This window comes from Dendrobium catenatum, unplaced genomic scaffold (assembly GCF_001605985.2).
Source record: "Dendrobium catenatum unplaced genomic scaffold, ASM160598v2 fragScaff_scaffold_312, whole genome shotgun sequence".
Lineage (NCBI taxonomy): Eukaryota > Viridiplantae > Streptophyta > Magnoliopsida > Asparagales > Orchidaceae > Dendrobium > Dendrobium catenatum.
Window position 1 is genome coordinate 32,729 of NW_021318774.1, and position 27,751 is coordinate 60,479.

The 27,751-nt window shown below is 35.3% G+C and overlaps 2 protein-coding genes across 2 annotated transcripts; both read right to left on the reverse strand.

The window, feature by feature from the left end:
- Positions 1-9,975: 9,975 nt before the first annotated feature.
- Positions 9,976-11,317, reverse strand: LOC110099345 (UPF0496 protein 1-like). The gene has a single exon (XM_020826465.2). The coding sequence runs from the start codon at positions 11,056-11,058 to the stop codon at positions 9,976-9,978; it is 1,083 nt and encodes a 360-aa protein (XP_020682124.1). The 5' UTR covers positions 11,059-11,317.
- Positions 11,318-18,007: 6,690 nt separating this feature from the next.
- Positions 18,008-25,851, reverse strand: LOC110099333 (heterogeneous nuclear ribonucleoprotein F). The gene is made up of 2 exons (XM_020826451.2): positions 25,695-25,851; positions 18,008-19,168 (listed from the first exon to the last, which is right to left on the reverse strand). Exons 1-2 carry the CDS (start codon positions 25,706-25,708, stop codon positions 18,409-18,411), a joined length of 774 nt encoding a protein of 257 aa, XP_020682110.1. The 5' UTR covers positions 25,709-25,851; the 3' UTR covers positions 18,008-18,408.
- Positions 25,852-27,751: the final 1,900 nt, after the last annotated feature.

A 27,751-nucleotide genomic window follows, 5' to 3' on the forward strand; every position in this document is an offset into this window, starting at 1 on the left:
TTTAAGTACTATAAATTCCATAAAGTCCATAAGCACGACACTGAAGAGTGTAAGCACCCCTATGAACTCATTGAAGATATTACCAATGTGAGAAAATCCAATGAATTAGTACTCAAAAAATCCTCAACAGTGCCCAGGGAAATCCCCTATGGAAGATCATGGAAAGGTGCCAATCCCTTCTTTAGCAAGCGACATTATCATTGTAGTAACAAACATCCTCCGCCCCCCCTCAAAGGAGAGAGAGTCAAGCCATCCACAAGAGCTAATTCTAAGAGGTTGTGAGTAAGAGAAATCAACTCGGTCACCACATTGTAATCACCCATGATTGATGCCACCTAGACACCTTTTGTGAAGCTAACAGACCTATTAGTGCAAACTCCTTCAACAATGTAATAGTCATCACCAGTAAGCTCACTAATTATCAAATTGATGATAGCCTCATCGATATAGAGATTTTTATTAATTTAAATATATTTTAAAAAAATAAACTTACTTGCCATCAAATTTACTCCTTTGCAGGCCCCCTATATCGTTTAAGATAAGTATGGGAGAGTTGACATGATTTTCAAGTTAATTAAAAAATGGTATATTTTTTCTATCAAACAAAATAATTAAATGAGCTTATCAATAAATTTGACATTATGATTGGATCACAATTATATCTTATAGTGAGTTAAATTGACATTATATTTAGCATTTGCTTTTGTCACAACCTAGCCCAACAAGACAAGTCTTATCGGGTTGAGCTGTGATAGATGTATCTCAAGATCTAGTTTTAAAAAATGTTCAAATTTTCTTTCAATATACATCTTAAAATAAACAACATACTATAAAACTACTAAAACATCTAAAAGATTGAAAATAAACTCATCCAAAAATTTTACTTTTTCTTCATCATTAAAATGAGAATGGAAATGAAAATAGAAATGGAAAGTGGAATATGATTTAAAAAAAAAAACTATAATATATATTTAGGAAACAAAGGTAATCATACCAATTATTTAATTTTTAGTGTAAAATTCTTATAAATTCTTTTACATCTTCAAATCTAGGGTAAAAAAATTATGGAAAAATATTCATAAATTAGCTAAGCATGTCTAAAATGCTCTAATGAAATCGGGTTGGAAAATGTATACCTAATGGTCCTAGAAGACCTACTTGCATTGGTATGTATCAATTTCTTAAGGAATTGCGCAAAGCACATAAAATTCGAGAAAATTTTTATAATTAGAGCACAACAATATATATGCTATGACGAAAAAAAAAAGCTATAATTTGAACTTATTACGACTTATGTGCATATTCTTAATCTAATACAAAAGAGGTAAACTTAACTACAGCCAAGAGAATATATAGATATTTGATAACTTACTTTGGGCATCTAGTGTTCTAAAAATAGCACTTCGTTTGATCTTTATAAGATATCTAACACGGAATTCACAAGATAAAAGATGAATATGAAGAGTATCTCAAGGACATGCATGTTAATTCATATGACAATCATTAGTTTCATGTTCTCACAAAAAATTAAACTTAGTTATATTATTTGCTGCTAAAGCTGAGTTTATCATACCAAAGTGTTATGTTTCTTAGGTTTTATGTCTTAAGCAACCACTTCATAATTTTAAATTCTAAGTGGATACCATAACCATTATGTGGATAATTCTATTTGCATGACTAAAAGTTTAATATAGCACTCTAAAATGATATACAATAATACATATAGGCATTCTCTATCATTTTATTCATGATCATATTTATAGAGGTGACATTAATGTATAATTTATTATTTTAAAAAATTAATTGGCAAACTTATTCATAAAACCACTAAGTCATGATAGGTTTAGCACCTTGAAGAATAAGTTAGGAAACATTGATGTTGATACATAGATTTATCTTATAAGTTTGGAGATATTGTTATGTTTTTTGTTTCCATTTATCTTTATTTTTGTCATTTTTTTACAGTTTATTCATCTTTCATCTGTGTTCATGTTTTCTCTCAATGTGTGTTATTTGTAATTTTATTATTTTTTGTATGGTTATTTTTATTTTTCATTTTTTTTGTTTGTATTCTTAAGTTGTAGTGTACTATTTCTTTGTTTTTATTTTGGTACAACTTAAAATAATACTAAAAGACTTGAAATGTTAAAATTCAATATTAGAGTTATAAAATGAGTACTGTAAATTTATAACATACAATTCAAATTATCTTGTATATATCGCTTCATATCGTACAATCCTAGTTGTGCTAGCTAATTAGCCATGTTTAAATATTGTAAACTAAATAATATTGAACGTATTTCACTAAGTCAACTTTTATATTACGACTCAAATCATACTGTACAAACGATCTAAGTCAAACTAGTCATTTCTAAAATCATAGTGATGGTTAGTAGCACCCAGGGTGATCAATTATTAATGATGATTGTAATGTACAATCATCATGATAATGTATGATTTGACATAGTCCACTTGCATTTCACTTCTCTTTTTATTAGTTCTTCAAACTCTATAACTTTTTTGTTAATGGGATCGAATTATTTGCTAGCATGTCGACTAAGCGAGAAAGAAGCTCATAAGTTTGCCATCATTGAAAATAAAGAGATTGTTGACCCTATGATCGAGCGTGACTATTTTATGATCATAAATCCTAATTTGATTGATCAAGATCAATCTTTTTATTGACATTTTAGGTGTATGTTGAAAGATAATTTATAATGTTAAGAACATGTTAATATGGAACTTAAATATTGTTTATGTCTCATATTAGCAAAGCATCCTAGTAAAAAAATAAAAGAAATTCAAGCTAACTCAAGGAAATCAAGGTGACTAGATTTAATTAAGCATATAGTTAAATTCTACTTTTGTTTTATTTTTTTATTTTTTATTCAATCTTTATTTTTTATATTCAAGTTTAAAGATTAGGAGATAATACACACACATGAGAGCAAAAAAGTTAAAAATAAATTATTTTAACTTTTTATTCTTGGATTGTAATCATAGAAATACTTTGAGATATTTACTAGTTTTTATTGAAAAAGAAAAAGGAAAGAAATTTTTTTCTTAATGATTTATTTTTTTCAAAAAAAAAATCTCAAATCTCTGAGATAAAATAAATTTGCTTTAATTACATGATTTCAAAAATTAAACTAATTTTATTGTATAATTACTATTATTTCAAACAACTAAAGTGTTAAGTTAGCTTTCTTAATTAGAACAATTCAAAATTTGATCCATGGTATATTTTCTTAATTAATATAATTAAGGAGTTCTTTTACTTGATGCACTAGATATAAATACCTTCTTTAGAATTTTAAAATGTGAGACTTTGAGAAGTAATCCTGAAAATAATATAAGTGGTGGGAAAAAAGAATTTTCTTTGGAGCTTGGTGAATTTTTTTTTTTCTTGGAGAGTGAATTAATCGTATAAATATTGTAAAGAATTGTTTATTCTTGCATTGTTATCATATAAATACTTTGTGATATATATATCATTTTTTATTGAAAAAAAAAGCAAAGAATTTTTTTTCTTCATAATTTTATTTTTTTTAAATAAAAAAAAAATCATATCTCAAAAGTTACTAGCATAATTTATTAAGTTTTCGTTTGGAATGGTTTTCTTACCGTTTCTTAAAATAGTTTTTTAGTGCAAAATTTTTTTTACTAAAAAATTGCTTTTAAGAATCATTAAAAAAGCTGTACCAAATAAAACCTAATCCACATGCCAATTCATCCTCCTCATGAGTGTGCCATTCACTTCATGTATTTGTTAGTAGCTTTGGTGACGTGGACGTCAGTCCCGCTTAACGGTGCTATCTCGTTCCTGCAGTCCACCTACTCTCGTGGCAGCCACTACTCTGGCAACCCTGACTTTCGGTTATGCCTTTTAATTTGGTATTTCTTTTCTTTTATTAGCTAGTTTAGCTTTATTTATTAACTCCCAAAGGGCTAGTGTAAGGAGTTAGCTTATCTTCCATTTCATCATGTTACAAAAGGCTCGTTACAGCCGGTTACTGTTCTATCGGAAAGTCTCCCTTCCAGGTGAACTCCTTGCTTTGTATTTTCGCTGCATCACTTCTGGTATCAGAGCTAGTTGCCGGCATACATGGCGGAAGGTAGTAGCCGGCCCAAGTCCGACAGAGATCGGAGCTTGGAGGCGTTATGGGAAATGCAAAGGCAAACTTCCAAGCAATTGGAGGAGCTCATTAACCACTTCGCGCGATTCACAGATGAGATGCGAGACAAGATGCGGCAAATAAAGGTAGTCACCAATCCAGTGGCACGACCAGCAATTCCGGCAACCATACCGGAGACGAGAGGTCATTTAAGGGCAGAAACCATCCCTCGGAGAGCTCCCATACTCTTCCCGGAAGTTACGGATTCAGAATCAGAGGGAGCTTCGACAGAAGACAATTCCGATGTTGAAGATGCCATTCCGAATCAGAAAATGATGCGGTTAAGAAGACACCGAAATCACAGACCAGAGCCAGAAGGTATGCGTATTAAACTTGACATTCCTTTTTTTGAAGGCCAGCTTCACATCGAAGACTACCTCGACTGGGAGGCTGCGGTGGAGAATTTTTTTAACTATATGGAGATCAATCCGGCGAAACAAGTCAAGTACTCAAGGGGGGAGCTAGCGCGTGGTGGATGCAATTGCTCCAAAGGAGGCAGCGAGAAGGCAAAGGTCCGGTGCGGAACTGGATTCGAATGAAGCAGCTGTTGAGACGTCAATTTCTACCCACTGATTTCGAACAGCTACTATACATTCAATATCAATAATGTCGGCAAGGACCAAGGTCGGTCAGTGACTATACTGAAGAATTTTGCAGGCTGAGCGCCCGCAATAACCTTGCTGAATCCGAAAACTAGCTAGTGGCATGCTACACTGAAGGATTGAAGGAAAATATTTAGGAAAAACTGGAGCTAAGCTCAGTATGGACTCTGTCCCAGGCCGTAAATTTTGCCCTTAAAGCTGAAGCTCAATTACATAGGCCTTATCGCACGCAAGTTGTTCGAAGATCATTCCAGGAAGGAGGTACCAGCCAAGCCAAGGCCAGTGGAACGCCAGCTAAGAATCAATCTGTTGTTTCTTCGTCATCCGCGGCTTCGATGGGCGAAGACAAGGGGCAGTCGCGACCCAAAACATTTGGGGTTAAGGATAACCCCTACGCTAAGCCATCCACAATTAAATGCTTCAGATGCCTACAACCGGGACATAAATCGAATGAGTGTCCTTCGCGCCATCAAGTCCAATTGGTTGAAGGCAATAAGGAGTCCGAGTTGTTAGATTCTGAAGCTGTTCAGGGAGAGGAAATTGAGGAGCTATTAGCAGACGAAGGGGAGCCTGTTGTTTGTGTTATGGAGAAGTTATTAATTGCTCCGAGGAAAGCCATTGACAGCCAATGACACAGCTTATTCAGATCAAAGTGTACTATCAATGGAAAGGAATGTGATGTGGTAATTGATAGCGGCTGCACGGAGAACTTAATTTCACGGGCGGCAGTCCAAGCCCTACAAATCAAGACCTCAAAGAATCCTAATCCCTAAGCTCGGGTGGGTAAAGAAGGGGGTTGAATTTCTTGTCTCGAAATCATGTAAAATAACATTTTTCATTGGTAAAAGTTACATGTGCCATGTTACATGTGACATATTAGAAATGGATGTATGTCATTTAATACTTGGGAGGCCTTGGCAATACGACAGTGGAGCTATTCACAATGGTCGTAATAATACTTACACTATTGATTGGAAAGGGAGGCGACTGAAGCTTATGCCCACAAGCCAGCTGTCTCAACCATCGAACACCCACAATTTAGTGGCTGCTAAATTGGTTTCGGGTACTACTCTCTTGAAGAGCCAAGAGGACTCCTTACCTGCTTGCAATTCTGGTTGGAGACAGAGACCAAGACGTGCAAAGTTCCCTCATTCCTTCGGTACAGGAATTGCTCAAGGAATTTGAAGACGTGACATCCACGGATGTGCCACCTTCCATGCCTCCGTTGAGGAATTTACAACACCAAATAGAATTGATTACAGGTGCGGTGTTACCGAATTTGCCACATTATAGGATGAGTTCTAAGGAGCACGCCATCTTGCGGCAGATCATACATGAATTGTTGCAAAAGCAATTCATACAGCCGAGCCTTAGCCCATGCGCGGTACCAGCATTAATCGTCCCCAAAAAGGATAGACAATGGAGGCTTTGCATCGACAGTCGGGCGATCAATCAGATCACAGTTAAATACCGGTTCCCTATTCCCCGAATCAATGATTTGCTTGACAAACTAGCAGGATCGTCCATTTTCTCCAAGCTGGACCTAAGGAGTGGCTATCATCAAATCCGCATCCGTCCGGGGGATGAATGGAAGACTGCATTCAAGACGGTGGACGGACTGTTCGAGTGGAAAGTCATGCCATTCGGATTATGCAACGCGCCATCCACATTTATGCGCCTCATGCACGACGTCCTCCGACCATATCTAGATAAGTTTTGCGTCATTTATTTCGATGATATTCTAGTCTTCAGTTCTTCTCTTGTAGATCACTTGGACCACTTAAAGTCCATCCTTGAGGCACTTCGCAACCATCAGTTACTCCTCAACTTAAACAAATGTGAATTTGCTGTCCGCAGCATTCATTTCCTGGGATTTGTTCTATCCCCGGAAGGCGTCCACACGGCGCCTCAGAAGATATTAGCAATTCGCAACTGGCCGACCCCAACATCTTTGACCGAAGTGCGAAGTTTTCACATGTTAGCAAATTACTACCACCGCTTTATCAAGAATTTCAGCAACATCACTGCCCCAATTACAAACTGTTTAAAATCAACCAAGTTTTTGTGGACTAGTGAACAACAGAAAAGCTTTGATCGGATCAAAGATGTCCTTAGTTCGGCACCTGTACTGGCCTTTCCGGACTTTGATAAACCCTTCCAAGTCTATACCGACGCCTCGGTGGTAGGCATTGGGGCAGTTCTTTCGCAAGAAGGGCGTCCGGTTGAATATTTCCGCGAGAAACTGAGCCAACCACGTCAAAAGTGGTCAGCTTATGAACAAGAGCTGTATGCGGTGGTGCGAGCTCTCAAACTGTGGGAGCATTATTTGTTGCATCGTGACTTTATCCTATGCAGCGATAATCAAGCCCTACAATACATTAACAACCAGAAGAACATCAACAGGATGCATGCTAGATGGATTATATTCTTCCAACGCTTTAGTTTCGCCATTAAACATAAGGCGGGAAAGATCAATAGGGTCGCGGGTGCGTTAAGCCGACGACAAACTTTACTAGTTCACTTGCAAACGGAAGTTACGGGGCTGCTATCACTTCAAGATCTGTATGAAAATGATAAGGATTTTTCAGCTATTTGGGCCGCTTGTCTAGCAGGGCAGCCGAAACAGGATTATACATTGCAGCAGGGATTCCTCTTCAAGGGCAACAGCCTTTGTATACCGGATTCTTCTTGGCGTCCCCAACTAATCAAGGAAATTCACTGTGGATGCTTGGCGGCTCACGTCGATAGAGACAAGACTATGGAGTTGATGTAAATGAAAATTTTCTGGCCACATATGCGCCGAGATGTTGCGCGTTTCGTTGAAAAGTTCTTTGTTTGTCAAAGATTCAAGGGAACCGCTCAAAATACTGGATTGTATACGCCCCTGCCAATTCCGCACTCAATTTGGGAGGATCTGTTCGATGCTGTTAACGTCGCACAACTCTTCTTCAAGGAAAATGTGAGGCTTCATGGAATTCCTCAGAGTCTCACGTTAGACAGAGATGTGAAGTTTGTAAGTCATTTTTGGAGAGACTTATGGAGAAAATTACATACTGACATCAAATTGAGTTCGGCTTATCACCCGCAGACCGACGGTCAGACGGAGGTTGTAAATCGAACACTGGGCAGCATGCTCAGATATCTCGTACAAGACAATCCGAAAAGATGGGAAGATCTTTTGAGTCACGCCGAATTTGCCTACAATTCGACTCCAAGCCGTTCTACAGGCTATTCACCATTTCAGGTGGTGTACACTAAGCAGCCCAATCAACTAGTGGACCTAGCTATCTTGCCAAAGACTCTCAGGTCCTCTACGTTAAAGTCTCTCTCGGAGGCTCAAGATACAATCAGATCTGTTAAGGAAATTTTGCAAAAGGCCAATGCCAGATACAAGCAGTCCGCTGATCAACACCGCAGGCACAAGGTGTTCAATGTTGGTGAATTAGTCATGCTCCGCATGTGCCGAGAACGCTACCCTCATGGAACCTACTCAAAACTAAGTCCTAGAAAGATTGGACCTTTTCCCATTGCTAGCAAGATTAATGATAATGCGTATGTGATCGATCTTCCGCCGGACATTCACACGTCCGCCACCTTCAACGTGGTTGATATGTATAGTTATCATGGTCGGATAGTTCTCAGCCTGTTGAAACATCGTCAAAGTCGAGTTTCTCGAAACCCGGGGAGAACTGACGTGGACGTCAGTCCCGCTTAACGGTGCTATCTCGTTCCTGCAGTCCACCTACTCTCGTGGCAGCCACTACTCTGGTAGCCCTGACTTTCGATTATGCATTTTAATCCTTGTTGCCATTTAATTTGGTATTTCTTTTATTTTATTAGCTAGTTTAGCTTTATTAACTCCCAAAGGGCTAGTGTAAGGAGTTAGCTTATCTTCCATTTCATCAAGTTACAGAAGGCTCGTTACAGCCGATTATTGTTCTATCGGAAAGCCTCCCTTCCAGGTGAACTCCTTCTTGCTTTGTATTTTCGCTGCATCATTTGGAGGGTATGGTAGTAATTTTTCTTCGAGGACTTTATTTACATAAGTAGTAATTCAAATAAAATTATTCAAATCTATCTCGAATAAAGTTTTAGAGAGAATTTTCGATGAATTATATCTTACTTCATTAATTCATTCCTAATCTCTTATGTAAAACCTTTGATGAAATACATAACAATAACAAAATAATCCCATGAAAATAAAAATAATAATATTTGTTAAACCTTAAGATGCAAGAGACAAGCATAAGCACACTATTTTACTAAAGGAATTATTGTATCCACTGGAAAAATTTGAAATTCTACCGAAAAATGAAGCTTTCGGCAGATTTCCGTCAGAATAATTATCATCGGTAAAATAAGCGTCGAAAATGTCATTGCGATGGATTTTTTTCAGCCAGAAATCTTAGCGACGGATCTCCGAGGAAAAATACGACAAACTTTGGTAGTTTATCAGCGAAAAATTCTGCAATTATCAGCAGGAATTACCAACAAAAAATTCATCGAAAATTGCTACTTTTTCTCTAGTGTTTCTAACTTGGATGCAAGGGACCACATATGAGAGAGTTTTTTACATCATAGATACTTGATGAATCATTTTGGATTTCCTCATATCATTTGATTCATTGGTTTGCAAAACTATCAAGAAGAACTCAAAATGGTACACTTCCTCTCATTTGAAGAAGACAAATCCACTAAGAATAACACACATCAATTTTGAATCAACCATTGTAGAATCTTTTCTAAGGCTTCGTTTGGAGCAGAATTCTTGCTGCTTTCTAAAGCAGCTTTCTAGTACAAAAAATTCTAGTTCAAAAAAAAAATGTACTAGTAAGATGTTTTAAAAAACAGTAAGAAAATTATCAAAAATGAATCCTAAGTTTATGGCCAAATGAATAGATTCTATGTGGCCATGAGAAGCACCTCCACTATGATTTTTGAAAACTAAGGCTTTATCTGAGATGGCTTTTTCACTGATTCTTAAAGCAATTTTTTAGTATAAAATTTTTAATTTTTAAACTAGAAAATTACTTTAAGAAGCAGCGAAAAAACAGCCCAAACGAAGCCTAAAGCAGAAGCTCATAATTCCATTATCTTCATTAAAAGAATCAATTCAATATATATTGTCAATAATACAAACGAAAAAAAAAATTAAAATAATCAGAAAAGAAAATAAAATCGGCAACAAGATTGTTCATTTATTCTTCTGGGTACCTAATGATTCTCTGCAACACCACAGTCCTCGCCCTCCTTATATCCCTGCTACATCGATCAGCTTGCTCTCCCAGATCCTCAACGCCCTTCATGAACGCCCCAAGCTTCTTCTTGATCCCCTCAACCCCAAACCTCACAGCCTCCTCATCCTTCAAAGCAAAATCCACACAGTGAAGCAAATAACTGATCTGAATCTCCAAATGATCAACCAATACCCTAATACTTTTCAAATCTTCAACGGTCACATAGGTCCCAACCTGCATGGAGCTCAGGACCTCCTTCTCCCCCTTCAATGCAACTTCATAGTCCTTTAACAGAGCGTCAAACCACTTTCCCATTGATCCCAATGGTATCGACGAGGCCGCGGCCAAAGCTGCGGCCACCGGAGGCGCGGCCACGGCAGCAGCCACAATTGAACAGATGAGAACAGAAGCGAAAGCAGCAACGAAAATTACGCAGGAGACCTTCCTCCAAGCTTTGACAGACTTGAGCTTTTTGTCGAGTTTTTGTTTCCTGGTCATCAGCTTTTCAAGCATTGATCGCTGTTGATGATAAACTGCCTGAAATTCTGTGAAGAATTCTTCAGTGAAGGGGTCGCCGGCAGCCTTGAACAGCTTCAGGTCTTCCAATATCTTCTCATAGTTCAGTTCTTCTTCCAAACGGTGTATTGCAACGTTGATGATGAGCTGGGAGTCGCGGGCGCGCATGAGGCAGCGTTCGAGGGCGGTGCAGAAATCTAGAGTTCGAAGACTGTTGTCGAAGTATTCTTCGACGAGCTCGAACAGCTCTGGTGTTTTCCAGATATCCTTTTTGCATTCCAGGATGATCTTGACGACCTCCTGGTTCATCTCCAGGAAGCAGGCCGTGATCTTTTTCAGGGAGTCAAAGGAGATGGAGCGCAGTTCCTCGCCTGCGGCGAGACTGGAAAGGGCGCGGCTCATTCGCTGCGGTAGGGTCGTGTCGGAGATGTGTAGCTGTGAATCAAACCGGAATGCCGCTTCGCAAGATACCATTTCAGAAACCCGAGGGGCTGAAGACTCGGGTCTCTTGCTGAGCTGACCGCCCATTAAAATAAGCTCGACCAAAGTCCCTGCTTTGTTGAAAAGCTCTCAACTTTTCGCTTGAGATGATGTATAAAACTAGGGAATGGAAGAAAAATCGAAGCTTTGAAGATAAAGGAAGACGGGATTATAAAGATGGGCAAGTTAGAAGAAGAGGAGGAGGAGAAGTGGAAGGTAAGTGGTAACAGTTCGATGGCTTGCACGCAAGAGAAAAGGAGGGGAAGAAGAAGAAGAGAGAAGGGCGGCGACGCCCCTCTCTCTCTTAGTTTCGGCCAGGGGAGCAAGAAAGAGGGAGCAACGCGGCAACATTAAGGCGTGGGCGAAGCTTTTGGAGCACGAAAGCGAAAGAAGTGCGGGTAATGAGGAAGTTAATCAGTTAATGATAAGTCAAGTCATTTGACTAATCTTGCGAGTACTGTAGAAAGTGCGCGTAGGGCGAAATTTAACTAACGTTGTCTAATGATAATTTCACGTGGTTAGTGCCGTGATTATAGATTAATTTTTTGTTTGAAATAACTTTCTTACGAGAAATTATTTTGTGGGGACGTTAAATATAATTCATCGTTCGGAGGTTAATTAGAGTGCGTCATGTCAGTAGTACCGAGTGCTGTACCGCACTCGATATCGAGCTATGGTACCTAACTGGGGTGACGTGGCATATTCTGATTAGCCTCTGGACGACATTTGACGTCCGCACAGAATAATTTCTTCTTACATTAAGAGCATGGGCGGAGGGATGGGGCAAGGGGGGCAATTTCATGTTTTCAATCCACATTCTACCCCGGACCATGCAATGCTTCAACTCTAGAGAGAGAAAGACTAATGTGGTAAAATATTGAGAGAGAGAGAGGAATGACTTTCCATTGTGGATGGAATGATGAAAAGATATTTTGAGGTAGAGTTGTAGGGCTATTTAATTAATTTTTATTTAAAATATTTAACTATTTAAATATGTTTTTATTAAAATTTTTATCATTAACTAACTATTCATATCTAACAATAATTATTAAATATTAAATTATCACCGAATTATTTAATTATTTTTTACACTGCTAATGATCTAATTAATAATGTGAATGATACGTTTTGTTTTTCCTCACTCCTTTTGCACAACAAAAATGTTGTAACTGTGCCCTCATGACTTAGTACGCACTCATGACTTAGTACGCACTCATGACTTAGTACGAGAGAGCTCCTCTAAAGTATTTGGCTAAAGCTAAAACTGAAAGCCTAATGGGGCTTAAAGCTGATTGTTTTAGTGGCTTAATAGAGCAACAAGTTCGTCAACGAGAAAACCTCTTCTAATTTTTATAATTCTTCCTTTTAAAGTTATTTATTAATCCAGAGAAGCCACCAGAATTTTTTCTTGGACACATGAAAAGCATCAATGGTTCGTTTTCCCCTTTACTCCTCTCTCACGACTCACGAGTCACGACCTCGAATGACTTTATTTGCATTCTTAATTTTGATCTTACAGCTCCTCTTGGCTCCTGTAATGAGACGGCAAACAGAACTATTTTAATATATTTTAACCTTCCAAATAAAGTAATAAACATAACTATTTTAAATGAGTACCCAAAAAATAAAAATTTTCTAGCTCCGCAAGTGGTTAATTGTTTAAATCTAATAAAAAAAATGTCATTTCTAATATTTTTCTAACCAATTTTTTTAGGTATGCCTCTACCTTTTTTATCATAAGTCAAATCTAATACATCTATTTTTCTAACGACTCCCTATAATCTTATCTTCTACTAGAGCTACTCTTATAATGTCATGATAAAATTGCTAGCAACGTAACAAATCATCACTTTCATCATGCTCAAACTAAACGTATAGAGGTAGATAGATATAAAATATCCCATTAAAGAAAACTTTTTTTTTTTGGGACATTTAGGCCATTTAAGGCAAACACACACTCAAAATATCCCATTAAAGAAAACTTTCAAACGGAAGATTTATACTTCATATATTCCACCCTTTGATTTTGACATCCTGACCAAAGGATTTGAAGAATTGAGGGACAATACCTAGACTCAGACATATAACATATATATTTTAGGCCATTTAAGGCAAACACACACTCAACGCATACACATAGACTCGAACCCTGAACCTCTTAGTTGGAAGCCTAAGCTCTCAACCAATAGGCCAAGGAGAGTTGTGTAAAGAAAAAAAAAAAAAAACTAAGACATATAACATATATATAGGACTCGAATTGAAGATCTCTTAGTTGATAATCAAAGCACCGAGATGAGCCAGGTAAAAGACCGATAAGATTTATTTAAGAAAATGATGAACAAATATGGCTACTTCCTAATGCGAAAATGGAAAGGATGAAAGTTCCTTAGCTGCTCCCATATTTGAAGTTTTCTCTAGATAGCTTGGTAGTTTCCGACGCACGGCACTTTTGCCTATGGCAAGAGAAATTATTTTGGGCAGAGGACGGAAAAAATCGTCCGGACATGTAAATATACAAATTATTTATACATATTTGTACACATTGTATATCAAATCATTGTACACACTATAGCACACATATTTATACACGCCAAATTCTACCCCAAAATGTTGCAGAGAAATTTCTGGGCTTATAAACAAAATCAATCTAGACAGGCCATTTGCAACAGAAATTTAAGAAATTACATCGAAACTGTTCAAAGGCATTGCAGATATAGAGTCATTTAACATAGAAAATAAAAACTGAAGGTCACATATTGCAATAAAGAACTAATAATGATGAAGCGCTTAAGGCAGAACTGCCCAAACTGCTTATAGAGCATAATGAGAAAATGTATTTTCCACATTATAATGTTCCAGATGCCAGAAATGAACCACACTAAGACTTGGGCTTCATTTGGGACGGCTTTCTTATTGCTTCTTAAAGCAATTTTTTAGTAGAAAAATTTTTTTTTTTGTACTAAAAAACTGCTTTAAGAAACAGTAAGAAAGCCGTCCCAAACGAAGTCTTAGTTTGGGACAACTTTCTTACTGCTTCTTAAAACAGCTTTATAGTACAAAAATTTTATTTTTTGTACTAAAAAGCTACTTTAAGAAGCAGTAAGAAAGTCATCCCAAAAAAAGACTAAAGCTTCATTTCGGATAGCTTTCTTGTTGCTTCTTACAGCTTTTTAGTACAAAAATTTTATTTTTTTATTTTTATACTAAAAAACTGCTTTAAGAAGAAGTAAAAAAACTGTCCCAAATGAAACCTAAAAACTTATGATAAATTTGTGCGCCTTCCTCACGCATTAGATCTATTCCAAGTTCCAAAATTCCAAGATCTAACTGCTGAATCAATACAAAGGTAGTCACAAACATACAAAGAGTCCAGTATAACAACATGCAAAACCACTTGACAGTTTCTTCCAATAGACTTAAACCGATATACTGGTTTTAGGTTTTGTTTGGGACAACTTTCTTGCTGCTTCTTAAATCAACTTTTTAGCACAAAAAATTCAATTTTTGTATAAAAAAATTACTTTAACAAGCAGTAAGAAAGCCATCTCAAATGAAACCTAAAACTTGGATAAAAGGCTCTTGAATAATTGAGAGAAGAAGTATTATCTTAAAGGCAAACTATGAATGCATGCATGATACTTGAGAGCTCAGAAGAGAGTAATGGTGTCAGTAAGCCTGCACTTGCATTTCTTATCAGTTACATCATATAACATTTCTTAGTTACTATGTTGGACTATTACTCAGACCTCGACCACATACTTATCTGCACAATCAGCCTGTCCATTCTCACTTCAAGACCTTCTCAAATCTCAATTTCTTTTCACCATCATCATCACATCTCATAATCATCACAAGCTTTACCCTAAATATTTGAGATAGGATTTATTTATTCTCATTAACTTCTAATGAGTGTTGCATGTAATCATGGGTTTAATTATTCAAATCTTTCTTTACTATTCTTATTATGCCTTTCATATTAAATCTATCCACTTGCCTTATGAGCACATTGTTTTCTCTCATTTTTGCATGCCCAAATCATCTAAAGCTTGTGATGTAACCTAAAGTTGTTGAGCCTTTTAGGAGATCACTAGGTATGCAAATAATCACTTCTTTTCAATATAACTTAAACAAATACCGATATAAGAGAACAACACAGCGCTTCAAACTCATATTAAACAAGATATAAAAAACACGTTATAACTTACAATAAAATAGGACACAATACTACTTACAACTTCCAATAAAACAGGACACAACAACACCTTACAACTTTCAATATAACATGACACAAAAAAACCTTACAACTTATAAAAGTTTTGAGAAGAATGATATAGTTGGAATGAAAACCATGGAGAGAAAAATAAGATAGAAGTCCAAGTTAAAGTAGTAGAGGAAATGTAGAAGAGGATAGCTCGCAAGTTTCACAATCTAAAAATTCATCACAAATCTCTCTTTCACAAAAGAAATCAGCCACTTTATATTAAAGAGGAAGGGAAAAAAGGCAATAAATGCTCTCCTAAATTAGCCACCCAAGCATATTTTTGTTCTTTGAAAACATGATCCATTATTTTTGATAAATCAACCCTTGCATTTTAAGGCCAAAATATAGGTCATCATAGCAATACAAACAATCGCTAGTGATAAAGCTCATTTTCTTACAATTAGATAGAAGCATTTTTCATTTGATGATAGCTCGAAAAGAGTTCAAGAAAGCGCATAACTAGAAACTTAGCTGCAAAGTTAACTAATGCATCAATTCTGGTAAGTAGAGACTTAGGCTTGGTTTGGGACGGCTATCTTATCGCTTCTTAAAGTAACTTTCTAGTAAAAAATTGAAAATTTTGAACTAAAAAACTACTTTAAAAAGCAGGAAAAAAAAACCATCCCAAACGAAACCTTATTTTTAGGGCAGTTTAACTTCACATTTGTAAAATCTATGCATATCCTCCATTTTTTATTAGATTTTCACACCATGATAGCATTGAAAAACCATTACTGATATTATACCTCTCTAATGAATCTTTCCTCCAGTAACTTCTGTACTTCACCATTAATAGGCTTACCAAGAGTTGCAGGCATGCAGCCAATTGCAAAATCTTCTTTCGCATATTGAGTTTGTGACATGCAACATTTATATCTACTCGTGATATTTCAGCAGCTAATTAGTTGAAAGCTTCAACATTTTTCTCACAGGGTGGTAATTTGAAGGATCACAAGCATGAGCACCTGCTATCGTTGGTGCCAGTCGGTGAAAGTAATATTTGGCTTCATTTGGGACGGTTTTCTTACAACTTCTTAAAGCAGCTTTCTAGTTCAAAATTCAAAATTTTTAATTTTTGAACTAAAAAGTCGCTTCAATAAGCAGTAAGATAGCCATCCCAAACGAAGTCTTTATCTTGAATGATTTTAACTACTTCGGCCATCAACACTCTCAAAGAAGTGAAAGTTGGATATTTGGAAAGGTATAAGCAACCTCTTGTTTTTTCTTATATCAAAGTTTTTCAAGTTTTGCTCACGTATCTTGGTGCAATAATCTCGTAGTCGTCAATGGTGATATTACTATAGATGTTTGTAACACGGCTTCTCAATCAACTTCAGATTTTTGGGCCAACCTCGATGGTCTTTATGGAATCACCAAAAATTTCCTATCAAAACAAAGTCATGTGTCTAACTAGAGATCAAAATGTCTGACTCAATGTTAAAATGAATATTGGTGAGTTCAAAAATCTCAATCAAAATCTTTGACTTCCACAAACCAAGTGCATATTTAAAGGATCCTCCCAAAACTTGAGTGATTGTGGCGATCGACTCGAAATATTTTGGATCCAACTTTCGCCTTTGGGCGACAGTAATGCCTAGTAACAAGAATAGTTGGAGAACAAGAAAAAAGAGGATAGAGAAAAACCTAAAATAAAAAGATCTAGAATTTCACTAGATTTCAGTACAAGAAATTATGTTAATTATTTGGAGTGTTTGGCTAACCCTCTGACCCCCTATAGTGCCATAAAAAGACAAAATTTAAGCAATACAACTAAACTTACACAGCAAAACTTAATAAACATTTGCTATAACATGAATAAACTTAGCTTAGCTTTTAGATAGTTGATTACATAGAACCCAAATATTGATTTCCAATGGGCAGTTTTAAGTGAATTCTCCTACCAATTTCACTTGCATTTGCCAAGAATTTGTGATTAAATTCAATGCCTGGGAATAGTTTTGGCCTTTGCGTCCAATATCCCGATTAAATGGACCTAGGCTTCGTTTGGACAGCTTTTTTATTGCTTCTTAAAGCAGCTTTCTAGTATAAAAATTTTATTTGTTGTACTAGAAAACTGCTTTAAGAAGCAGTAAGAAAGCCGTCCCAAATGAAGTCTTAGAAAATTCAAGCTTGATCGTCTTGACAAGTTGACTGAGCTTGACCCTGATTCATGTAGAATAATGAGTTCCATGATATGTTCAAAGAGAAATGGTTGTATGCCACTTTCAGATATGGTTTAGAAATTAGGAAGAAGATCAATTCATAAGTATTTATCATTCTATGTCAAGTAATTCAGTTTAAAAGTGCAATAACGCAAGATCAAGATCAACCAAGTCCATCTCTTAAAAATGGATAACAGAAGAATAGGAAAATTTGTAGATCTATATATACTTCTATACACTCATCTAAAACACTTGTTAACTCAGTAAACCTTGATTAAAACATTAAACACTCAGCTAGGATTATCAGTAACACTAAGCTTCATATAGATGAAAAATGAAAGGAAAAAAAAATGAAACCCTATGTGTTTTACTGCACTGAATGTGCATAACAAGAAAAAGATGTAAAGAATGTGTTAGGACACAAAAAAAAAATCATTGTACCCTATTGCTGAGTGGTTATTGAGATCCCCAAGCTCACTCTATGAAATATTCAATTCCATCTAACTTGTCAAAGTTGTTATTCGATACATCAAAGTAGTAGCAGCAGAAAATGGCATATATATGCAAGGACTTGTAAACAATGCAGCATAACGCATGATAAAAGTTGCAGAGATAATGTTAATGTCATGTGCTGAAGGTAAGAAACAAGACACAGGATGAAGCTTTAGCATGCCTTAGGAAAGAATATATCATAAAGAAGTGTGCCACTGGATTTCATGAACTAGTCTAGACAAGTGCTAAAACAGTTTTTTACTTTGCATCGCTTTCCATACTACAGCTTCGTTCAGGACGGTTTTCTTACTGCTTCATAAAGCAGCTTTTTAGTACAAAAATATATTAAAAAGCTGTTTTAAGAAGCAGAAAAAAAAATCGTCCCAAACAGAGCCTAAGTAGGCTAACTAAAGAGGTAAACTTGGACGCTACTCATCTAATGACCACAAATCAAAGTAAATTCTATGGTTAAAATACCACAACTCAGCGACCTTTTGAAAGAGCATCATCCATCTCCTTTGTTGTTGAAGGAAACAGCTCAATATAACGTCTTCCTAGTGTCATCCTATCCCTCACCATTGCAGACCGGGAGGCAACTGGATTTGCAAATTCTACATAAGCTTCCCCACTTGGCCTACCATCCGCATTGAGCACAACATAAATACGATCTTCTGATAGTTCATAGTCCTTAAAGAAGTCTAAGATGTCCTCCTTCCCAGCAGAATATGGCAAACCTCTCATCCTCAAGATTCCAGTGTGCTCAATTAGATCCTTTCCATCATCTTTCGACTTTGCCTTACGAGCACCACGACGCGGAGAACCAGACCTCAAATCTGAAATTTCATTTGCAATAGCACTATAGTATTCTTGCCTAGTGCTTCTGAAAACCTCAATGTACCTTCTACCCATGATTCGCCTATCCCTCTGAATGGCAAAATCTACCTGAAGGGGATATGCCAGGACACAAAAGGCTTCACCAGTGAAACGGCCACCTTTGTGAATAAAAAGAATGTCCAAAAGATTCAGGCCATGAAGAAAATCAATAACATCAGCCTCTGTACAGTCAAAAGGAAGGCCGCGCAATCGAACAACCGGAAATGGTGGAGGTTCACCGCCATATGCATAAGAAGAAGTGTACATTAGACCTGAACCAGAGGGACCCCCAAAATAAGATGAACTTGAGTCAAAAGATTGTGGCCGCTTCATCCCCATCTCACGCCCATCACCACCATCCATATATTTCCTTTTGGCATAAGAACATATAACAACAAAAAATTGTTAATTTAAAAAAAAAGTTGCAAATACACTTATTAAAACATAAAAATAGGAAACTACCTTACAATAGCTTCATAATAATGAGTACAAATATATTAAGCCAGAAACGCCCAAAACAACTAATAGAAATCATCTATGGGAGTAGGACATGTCTGGGATCACTTTTATTTATTTTTTTTATGTTTTTATTTTTAATAGACATGCTTTATTAGGGATTTTATCAACTGTTTTTATTTTTATTTTTTCAAAAATAAATCACCACTCAAAACAACTTTGTTAAAAACAATTTCCGAGCACCACTACCGTAGTTTGTTGCTACTACTAGTGAACATCATTGTTGCCATCCTCACCGGCCGCCGACATTGACCCCCGCCAGCAACCATCGCCGCCATCGTTTAAATCAACATATTAAATATTCAATAAAAATCACTACAGGAAAATCACTTCTTATCGGCGGAATTTTCCGGCGGCTTTCCGGCGGTCATCTTTCCGGCGGATTTCCGGCGGCTTTTTGATGGCTTATTTCCTACAAAATTTTCCGACGGCTTTCCGACGGATTACCGGCGGCTATCCGACGGCTAATTTCCCACAAAATTTTCCGATGCATTGGTCAGGCTTCGGGGCTGCGGGTGAAGAGGTCTACGGCTCGAATCTCAGCGAAGACAGACGCTGGAGCGGCGGGCGCGTTGGCGCACTCGGTTTCGGGCTAGCTCGCGGACCGGCGCCACTCGGTTTCGGTCTGGTCCGGCGCTTTGGCGCACTCGGGCTCGGTCTGGTCCGGCGCGACCCGAAAGATATGTTTGCAGGAGCTATTACTTGTGTTCAGACACAAGGTGGTTTGACCAAGTATTTTCCTATTTCAGTTGGATTACATCAAGGATCAGCCTTAAGCCCATATCTTTTTGCTTTAGTAATGGATGTTCTCACTAGACATTTGCAAGAGGTTATACCCTAGTGTATGTTTATTGCTAATGATATTCTTCTTGTTGATAAGACAAGAGAGAGACTTGAAGGTAAACTTGAATTATGGAGGTCAACTTTAGAGTCTAAAGGCTTTCATTTGAGTAGATATAAAAGTATAAAACTAAATATATAGAGTGTAATTTTAGTAATAATAGTTCTAATGGGGGGATTGTGACTTTGGGTGATCAAGTCATTAATAAGAGTACACATTATAGATATCTTGAGTCTATTGTTCAGAGTGATGGTGAAATAGATGGGGATAATATTAATAGAATTCAAGTTGGATGGTTAAAAAGGAGGAATGCATCGGGCTTGCTGTGTCATAGAAAAGTCCCCCTCAAACTTAAGGAAAAATTCTCTAAGATTGTGGTTAGACCTGCAATGCTTTATGTTACAGAATGTTGGTTATTAAAAGAGAAGCAAAATATTAAGTTAAGTGTAGTAGAAATGAGGATGCTTAGGTGGATGAGTGACTCTATTCTTCGAGACAAGATACGAAATGAGCATATACGTGAAAAGGTTGGAGTAGCTCCAGTGAAAGATAAGATTAGATAGAGTCGCCTTAGATGGTTTGGTCATATAAAACGGCGGCCTTCCAATGACCCGATTATGAAAGTAGATGTATTAAATTTGACTTATGTTAAAAAAGGTAGATGTATATCTAAAAAGACTTGATTAAAAAATATTAAAAAATACTCTTTTTATTAGATTTAAATGAGAATTTAACTTTTAATAGGGCACAATAGAGGAAAAAATTCATGTAATTGACCGCACATAGTGGGATAAAGGATTGATGTTGTTGTTGTTGTTTAAAATAAATATTTGATTGTATTGTTATAAGGATATTAAAGTTGAAACAAATTTTTTTTTTTTTTAATTATTATAAAAAGTCAGCTACAAAATATAATTGGGCATTAGTGTATGAATGATATTTTACTCATTACATTGAAAAAAAAAAATATTTGATTGTATTGATATTAAAATAATTATTAAACTTTCTAGAAAATAACAAGCGTTATAAGTTATAATTTTTTTCATCTTATATTTTACCTTTTTAAAATAATAATCATAAACAAAAAAAAAATTTAAACTACCAATATTGGCCTCAAATTTGGATAAAAATTTTGAGCAAATATTTGAAAGAATAATTTGTGCCCCCACTAAAGAAAATTATGGGCTCCACCATTGCTTACAGGTAAATTTATGGAATTAATAGATATTATGATTTATAAGAAGGTAAATATTTTATGTATTCAACAAATTAGACGGGTTGGAGAAAAAGCTAAGAAGATTGATAATTTACGATTTAAACTATAGTACCAGTGCTTTAAAAATCGGACCGGACCGGCCGGTCTGACCGGTTCAACCGTGAACCAGTTTGAGGGCCGTTCCGGTCCAATCAAAAAATCGGCTTTGCTTTAAACCGGCTGGTTTTGGGAAGAACCGCCGGTGCAACCGGTGAACCGACGAACCGGTCCCGGTTTTTTAAAATCCAGCCGGTTCAAGTTTTTATAATAATATTAGTTAAATAAATTATTTAATATTAAATAAATATTAAACTTAATTATAATTAATATAAGTATTAATATAAAACTTTTAAATTAAATTAAACATAATTTTATTATAATTTATTCAATCTCATGTCTTCAATATTCCTTAAGAGCTCTTGGCATGAGTGAAAGCAAGAAGGTATATACACTAGACAAAGCAAAACTTCTAAGTGATGTGGAACTTTTATTTTTAAAGTATATTCATATATATGGTTCAAAGCTAAAATTTTGAAATGATATAAAAGAATTAATATAAAGGATAGCTCTTGAATAAAAAAAATTTATTAAAGAAAAATTAAATGATCTTGTTGGTAAAGTGATAGAAGATTTTAAAAGCATTTATGGTGACTATGAGTTTGGAAAAACTAATGAAAATAGTAAAACCATGTTAAATTTTACTCTAACTTATGATTTTGTAATTGTTAATATATTATTTAAGAAAAGAAACGAGCATCTTATCACTTATAAAAATGAATAAATTAAAACTTAAATCGACAAATTTCTTATAAAAAATATTAGATCATTTAGATTGAAAATATTATAAAGTTATTTCAAATAAAAGTTCATATACACAGCATCACTTATTAAATTTGAACTTTAAGATAAGAGGTAGAATATAAAAAAAATAAATTAAAATATTATCCTGGGATTAGAAGAGAAATTTAAAGAATGCTAATAAAAAATATTTTTGAAAATAAAATTTAAGATCACAAGATTTTGATTGTTCATGAGGAAACTAATGTTATGCAAGAAAAAAATAGCTAGAAATATTAAGAATATTACAAAATATATAGCTAGAGATATTGTTATGCTTAAAGTGCCAAAAGGGAAAACTATTAATACTAAAATAGTTCATGGTGGAATCAAAATATATAAGAAAATATCAAAAATAAAAAGCTTTGTTATAAAAATTAAATCAAATATAAAAGCTCGAAAAAGTTGGGAAATATATAGAAGAGCTCGTAGGGAGTCTAAAAAAGTAATATGTGAAGCACTAAATTTAACTTTTAGTATTTTTTTTTGGGACATTTAGGCCATTTAAGGCAAACTCACACACACGACGCATACACATAGACTCGAACCTTAGACCTCTTAGTTGGAAGCCTTAGCTCTTAACCAATAGGCCAAGGAGAGTTGTGTGTACTTTTAGTAATTTATATAACATATTAGATACTAAATGGGGTGAAAGATGTATGTATAAGTTAGTCAAGCACAGAATTAGGAGACATAAAAATCTACTTCATATGAAGTGAATTATGATGAAGATCAAAAAGTGATTTTCTTAGAAGAGAATATTCAGCATAGGTAAATGAGATATTTTGATAAGCTTTTCAATCAAGATTGTGAGAATATAATTGAGTTTAGTGATCTTAGCACCCTAAATGAAAATAAAAATTTTTTATTTTTATCATCGTATCAGTAAAATTTAAGTTAGAGATGTTTTAAAAAAATGAAGAGTGAAAAAGCAGTTGGATCTAATAATATTCTAATAGATGTGTGGAAATTCCAAAGAGATGACAAAATCATTGGCTTACTAAACTTTTTAATATTAATTGGAAAACTAAAAGATGTTAAATGAGTGGAGAAGTCCGTTGGTTCATATTTTTAATAGTAAATGTGATGCACAAGAGTATGCAAATTATAGAGAAATTAAGTTAACATGTCATACTTTAAAACAATGAGAGAGAATATTTAAGCATAGGTTACGACGCAATACTAATGTTCCTCAAAATAAGTTTGGATTCATGGTGGGTAGGTCTACTATAGAAGTTATATATGAAGTGAGAGGTTTGATGGACAAGTAAAGAGAGAGTAAGGAGGATCTACATATGATATTTATTAATTTAAAAAAGCATATGATAAAGCTCCAAGAGAAGTGCTCCGAAGAGTTCTAGAACAAGAGTTAATAATGCTTATATTAAAGTCATTAAGGATATGTATACAGGAGTTATTACTTATGTTCAAATACAAGGTGATTTGACAAAGTAATTTCCGATTTTAGTTGGATTACATTGGGGATCAACTTTAAGCCCATATCTTTTTGCTTAGCCATGGATGTTCTTACTAAACATTTGCAAGAGGATGTATCATGGTGTATGCTTTTTGTTGATGTATTCTTCTTGTTGATAAGACTACAAAGGAAGTTGATGAAAACCTTGAATTATAGAGATCAAACTTAGAGTCCAACAATTTTCATCTGAGTGGATCTAAAATTGAATACATGGAGTGTCATTTTAGTAGTAATAGATCTAGTTAGTGGATTGTACTTTGGGCGATCAAGTCATTAAAAAGAGTAATTTTTTTAGATTTCTCAGGACTATTGTTCAAAGCGATGGTGAAATTGATGGGGATTTTTCTGTTAGAATTCAAATTGGATGGTCAAAATGGAGGAATGCGTCGAGACCATAGTGTGATAGAAAAGTACCCCTCAAATTTAGGGTAAAATTGTATAAGATGGTGATGAGGCTTGTAATGCTTTATAGCGCAAAACGTTGGAAATTAAAAGACAAGCATAAAGTTAAGTGTTGCAGAGATGATAATGCTAGGGTGGATGAGTGGTTTTACACTTAGAGACAGAATATGAAACACGTATATACGTGAAATGGTTGGAGTAGCTTAAGTGATAGATAAAATTAGAGAGAGTCATCTTAGATGGTTTGATCACATAAAATGTCAGACTTCTATTGGCTTGGTTAAGAGAGTAAATGTATTAGATCTATAGCCTATATTAAGAAAGGTAGAAGTATACCTAAAGAGACTAGGTTAGAAAGAATTAGAAATGACTTTTGTTCAATAAGATTTAAAAGGGAATTTCACTCTTAATAGAACAAAATAGAAAAAAGGGATTCATGTAGAAAACCCCACGTAGTGGAATAAATGCTTAATGTTGTGCTATTGTTGTCTAATCTCATCAAAGAATATGCATGAAAAATATATGTTTTACTTTACTAATATTAGTGGAACTTTATGATTAAGATACTTGAGCATTATATGAGTAAACATAAAGATTTTGGTGTTAGACATGTGAATACATAAGAATTTTATGGTATGTGTGAATAATTACTAAAAAAAATGTACCATGGTTGACAAAGGTGCACGAAGAATAAAAAAAATGATTATCTGTGAGTAAAACACAAATGCAAAACCTTGGTATTATTTGATATGACCAACACAGGACTCCTGGCCAGTGTTTCTCAATCCCAAAGTGCTCATTCAGCTAGCAATTGTGCAATCCAAGTAGGAAGCAATACAAAAATATACAAATGTGTGTTCAGAATAGGATATTCACATCAAATAAATCCTGTAAATAAATTCAAAACCCTACATTATCAAAATATCTCCGTATGGAAAATTATTATGTATGGTTTTGATTCCATAAGAATAGAAAACGAAACCCTGTAGTTCCGCCCTCTTGGAAAAGAAAGTAAAAAAGTTAAGCAGACATTGACGTTCAGCTCAAAAGGCCAGCACCCTATAATGATGGTAAAAGATATATAACTAATCTAAGCGTTTAACAGAAGCAATAAGATCATTTTTCAATGAAAAAGAATAAGAACCAGTAATTTAGTAAATCAAATCATGAACGGAAATAACAATACCATTTCTACAATCAATTCTTGAGAATGACAATACCAGTTCGGACCAAAGAAGTAAGACAAAGGAAGGAGGATACGATAAGGTAGAAAAGGCTCACAAGCTAGAAATGGACGAAGAAAGAAGTTTTAAATTAAAGAATATCTGGTTAAAGTGCGACAAAGAAGATCTTGTTAGCTACGCAATCACAGAGCATACCGGAGATCATCAACTTCTAAATTACATTACACATCGCTGAAACAGTGGAACGAAGAATTTGCATCAAGATAATAAAAACTTCAAATAGAACGTCAACATCTCCGAATAAAAAAGGAAAACCCTAGAAATTCAGAGTGGAAACAATTCCATTCAGAAAGCGGCAATAATTAGAGATGAAACGTTTCACACCTCTTGGAGAACATCTTTGCCGAACACGATGAACCCTAAGCCGCGCTCCAGGAGAAGAATTTCAGAGCCGCTTAAGCTCAGATTATACGCCTTCAAGAATCATGCTGCAGTTCGTGTACACAGAGAAAATATATAAATGTTAAAAATACTAAGCCAAGACATTTTGCTTCTCTAAGTGCTCTGCATATTTTTAGGCATTTTTTATTGCTAAATTTATTTTTATTGAGATTTTTTTAATGAGATAAGAAGATTATAATAATTAATTTGAATTAAATAAAGTAATTTAAGATTGTCTTCAATGATTGTAAGTTTTTTTAAATATTTAAATAAAGTTAAATCATATGATCCAAATAATTATGTAATAATTGAAAATCATATATATGACATATAGGAAAACCTTTAAGTCACAAAAGATTCTAATATGCCCAAAAAAAATATCCAAAATATAATTCTTTACCCTTTATTTATGAAGATCAACGACTACAAAGAATGCTACCAAAAATATTAAAAATATAGCAATGGATATTATTCAGTAATTAATGCTCATGACGTATTTCATGATTTATATGTGCTTTGTGCAATTCTTCATCTATGGCCCAACTCTTAGTTTTAAGGTGTGTTCCTTTGGTCGTGTTGGTCGGCGAGTCTATGAAGGTGAGACCTCAATGAGGACCACGCTAGACAAGTCTTTGGCGACCAATCCTTTAGTAGCCTAGATGTCCTCTTGGGGTGCATCTTCTTATGAGTGGATTGAAGCATGCCATGGGCACCTTGCTCGCTAACATGTAGACAAGTTGCTTTGGCATGATGATTTATGCTAAGAAGGAAAATCCTTCGAAGTGTGGAGGGATCTGTATGAATCTCTAGAATTCGTGCTAAGGATGACCGCCTTGGGTTATTTGGCCGAGTTGAGCAAGTCTCTCTACTAATGAGTAATAGTGTGAGATGATGTGACTATTCTTAGTCAAGTTTTTATTATTAAGGTCTATCAAGTTCTAGTTATTCTAGCGAAACTTATTAAGCAATTGTGGAACACCTGAGAAGACATACGAGTATACAGGTAATTCCTTGATTCATTTGACCATTTAAAGAGTGAATTACACAAGGATAAGTGAATTAATGACGAATATTAATGATGGTTACCAAATAGCAAAAAATGAAAGTAAATACATAAGTCATAACCCTATTTTATTATAGCGTCATGCATCATGTAGGATTTTAATTATGATTGTAATGTGATGCAACTCACTCTCTTCTCCTATAAGTACTGATATGAGGGGTGAGACTCTTTCACATTTGAGCTATTAGATTAGAGTTGTTGTGAGAATAGAGTTGTTAAGTTAGCAATATTGAGTGCTAAGCTAACGAGGGGGTGGCAGTTTACTTATCCAGGGGAGAGAGTATTGAGAGGCACCCTAAACCTTTGGCAAGTAAAGTGAGGGTAGCTAAGATGGGTCCTTTGATAGCACAAGGATCAATTGAACTAGTAACTCCTCCATCAATGAAGAGAGCAAATATAGAGTTAGTTGTCACACAGACAACTATAGTGCCCTTGACATAGGTGATGACCTTATAGGGGGTTTGCAATTAGGGTAAAGGAAAAGTTAAGTTTGAGGAGAGTGGTGCTCCGTGGATGTTCTTCTGATGATGAGGATGGAAAGGTAATCTCCCACCAAGCACATAGTGGAGGTGACGGTCATTAAAGAATTGGCCTCTAATAAGAACTATTTATGATCCTTAGAAAAAAATATTATTTGACTAATCATCTCCATCCACTAGTGAACTCTATATATATATATATATATATATCATCCATGATATACAACTAGCAGTTCCTTTGGATTTTTTTGAAAAGTAATTTTCAATTGTTGATCCTTCATTTTTTACCACAGTCGTGCCTCTTATTGTAGTTAGTGCCCTTATAATGACATCATCAGTGAGAGATAAGCTAGTGGTAGTTACTACTAAAGAGTTGGAGGAATTGCCTGCAATTTAGGTGATTATGATCATTCATCATGCAGGAGCAGCAATGGGGGGTGGGATTTCACCATAGTGGC

Coding starts and splice junctions, on each gene's coding strand:
- LOC110099345 (XM_020826465.2), bottom strand. CDS start 11,058: ATGGGCGGTCAGCTCAGCAAGAGACCCGAGTCTTCAGCCCCTCGGGTT.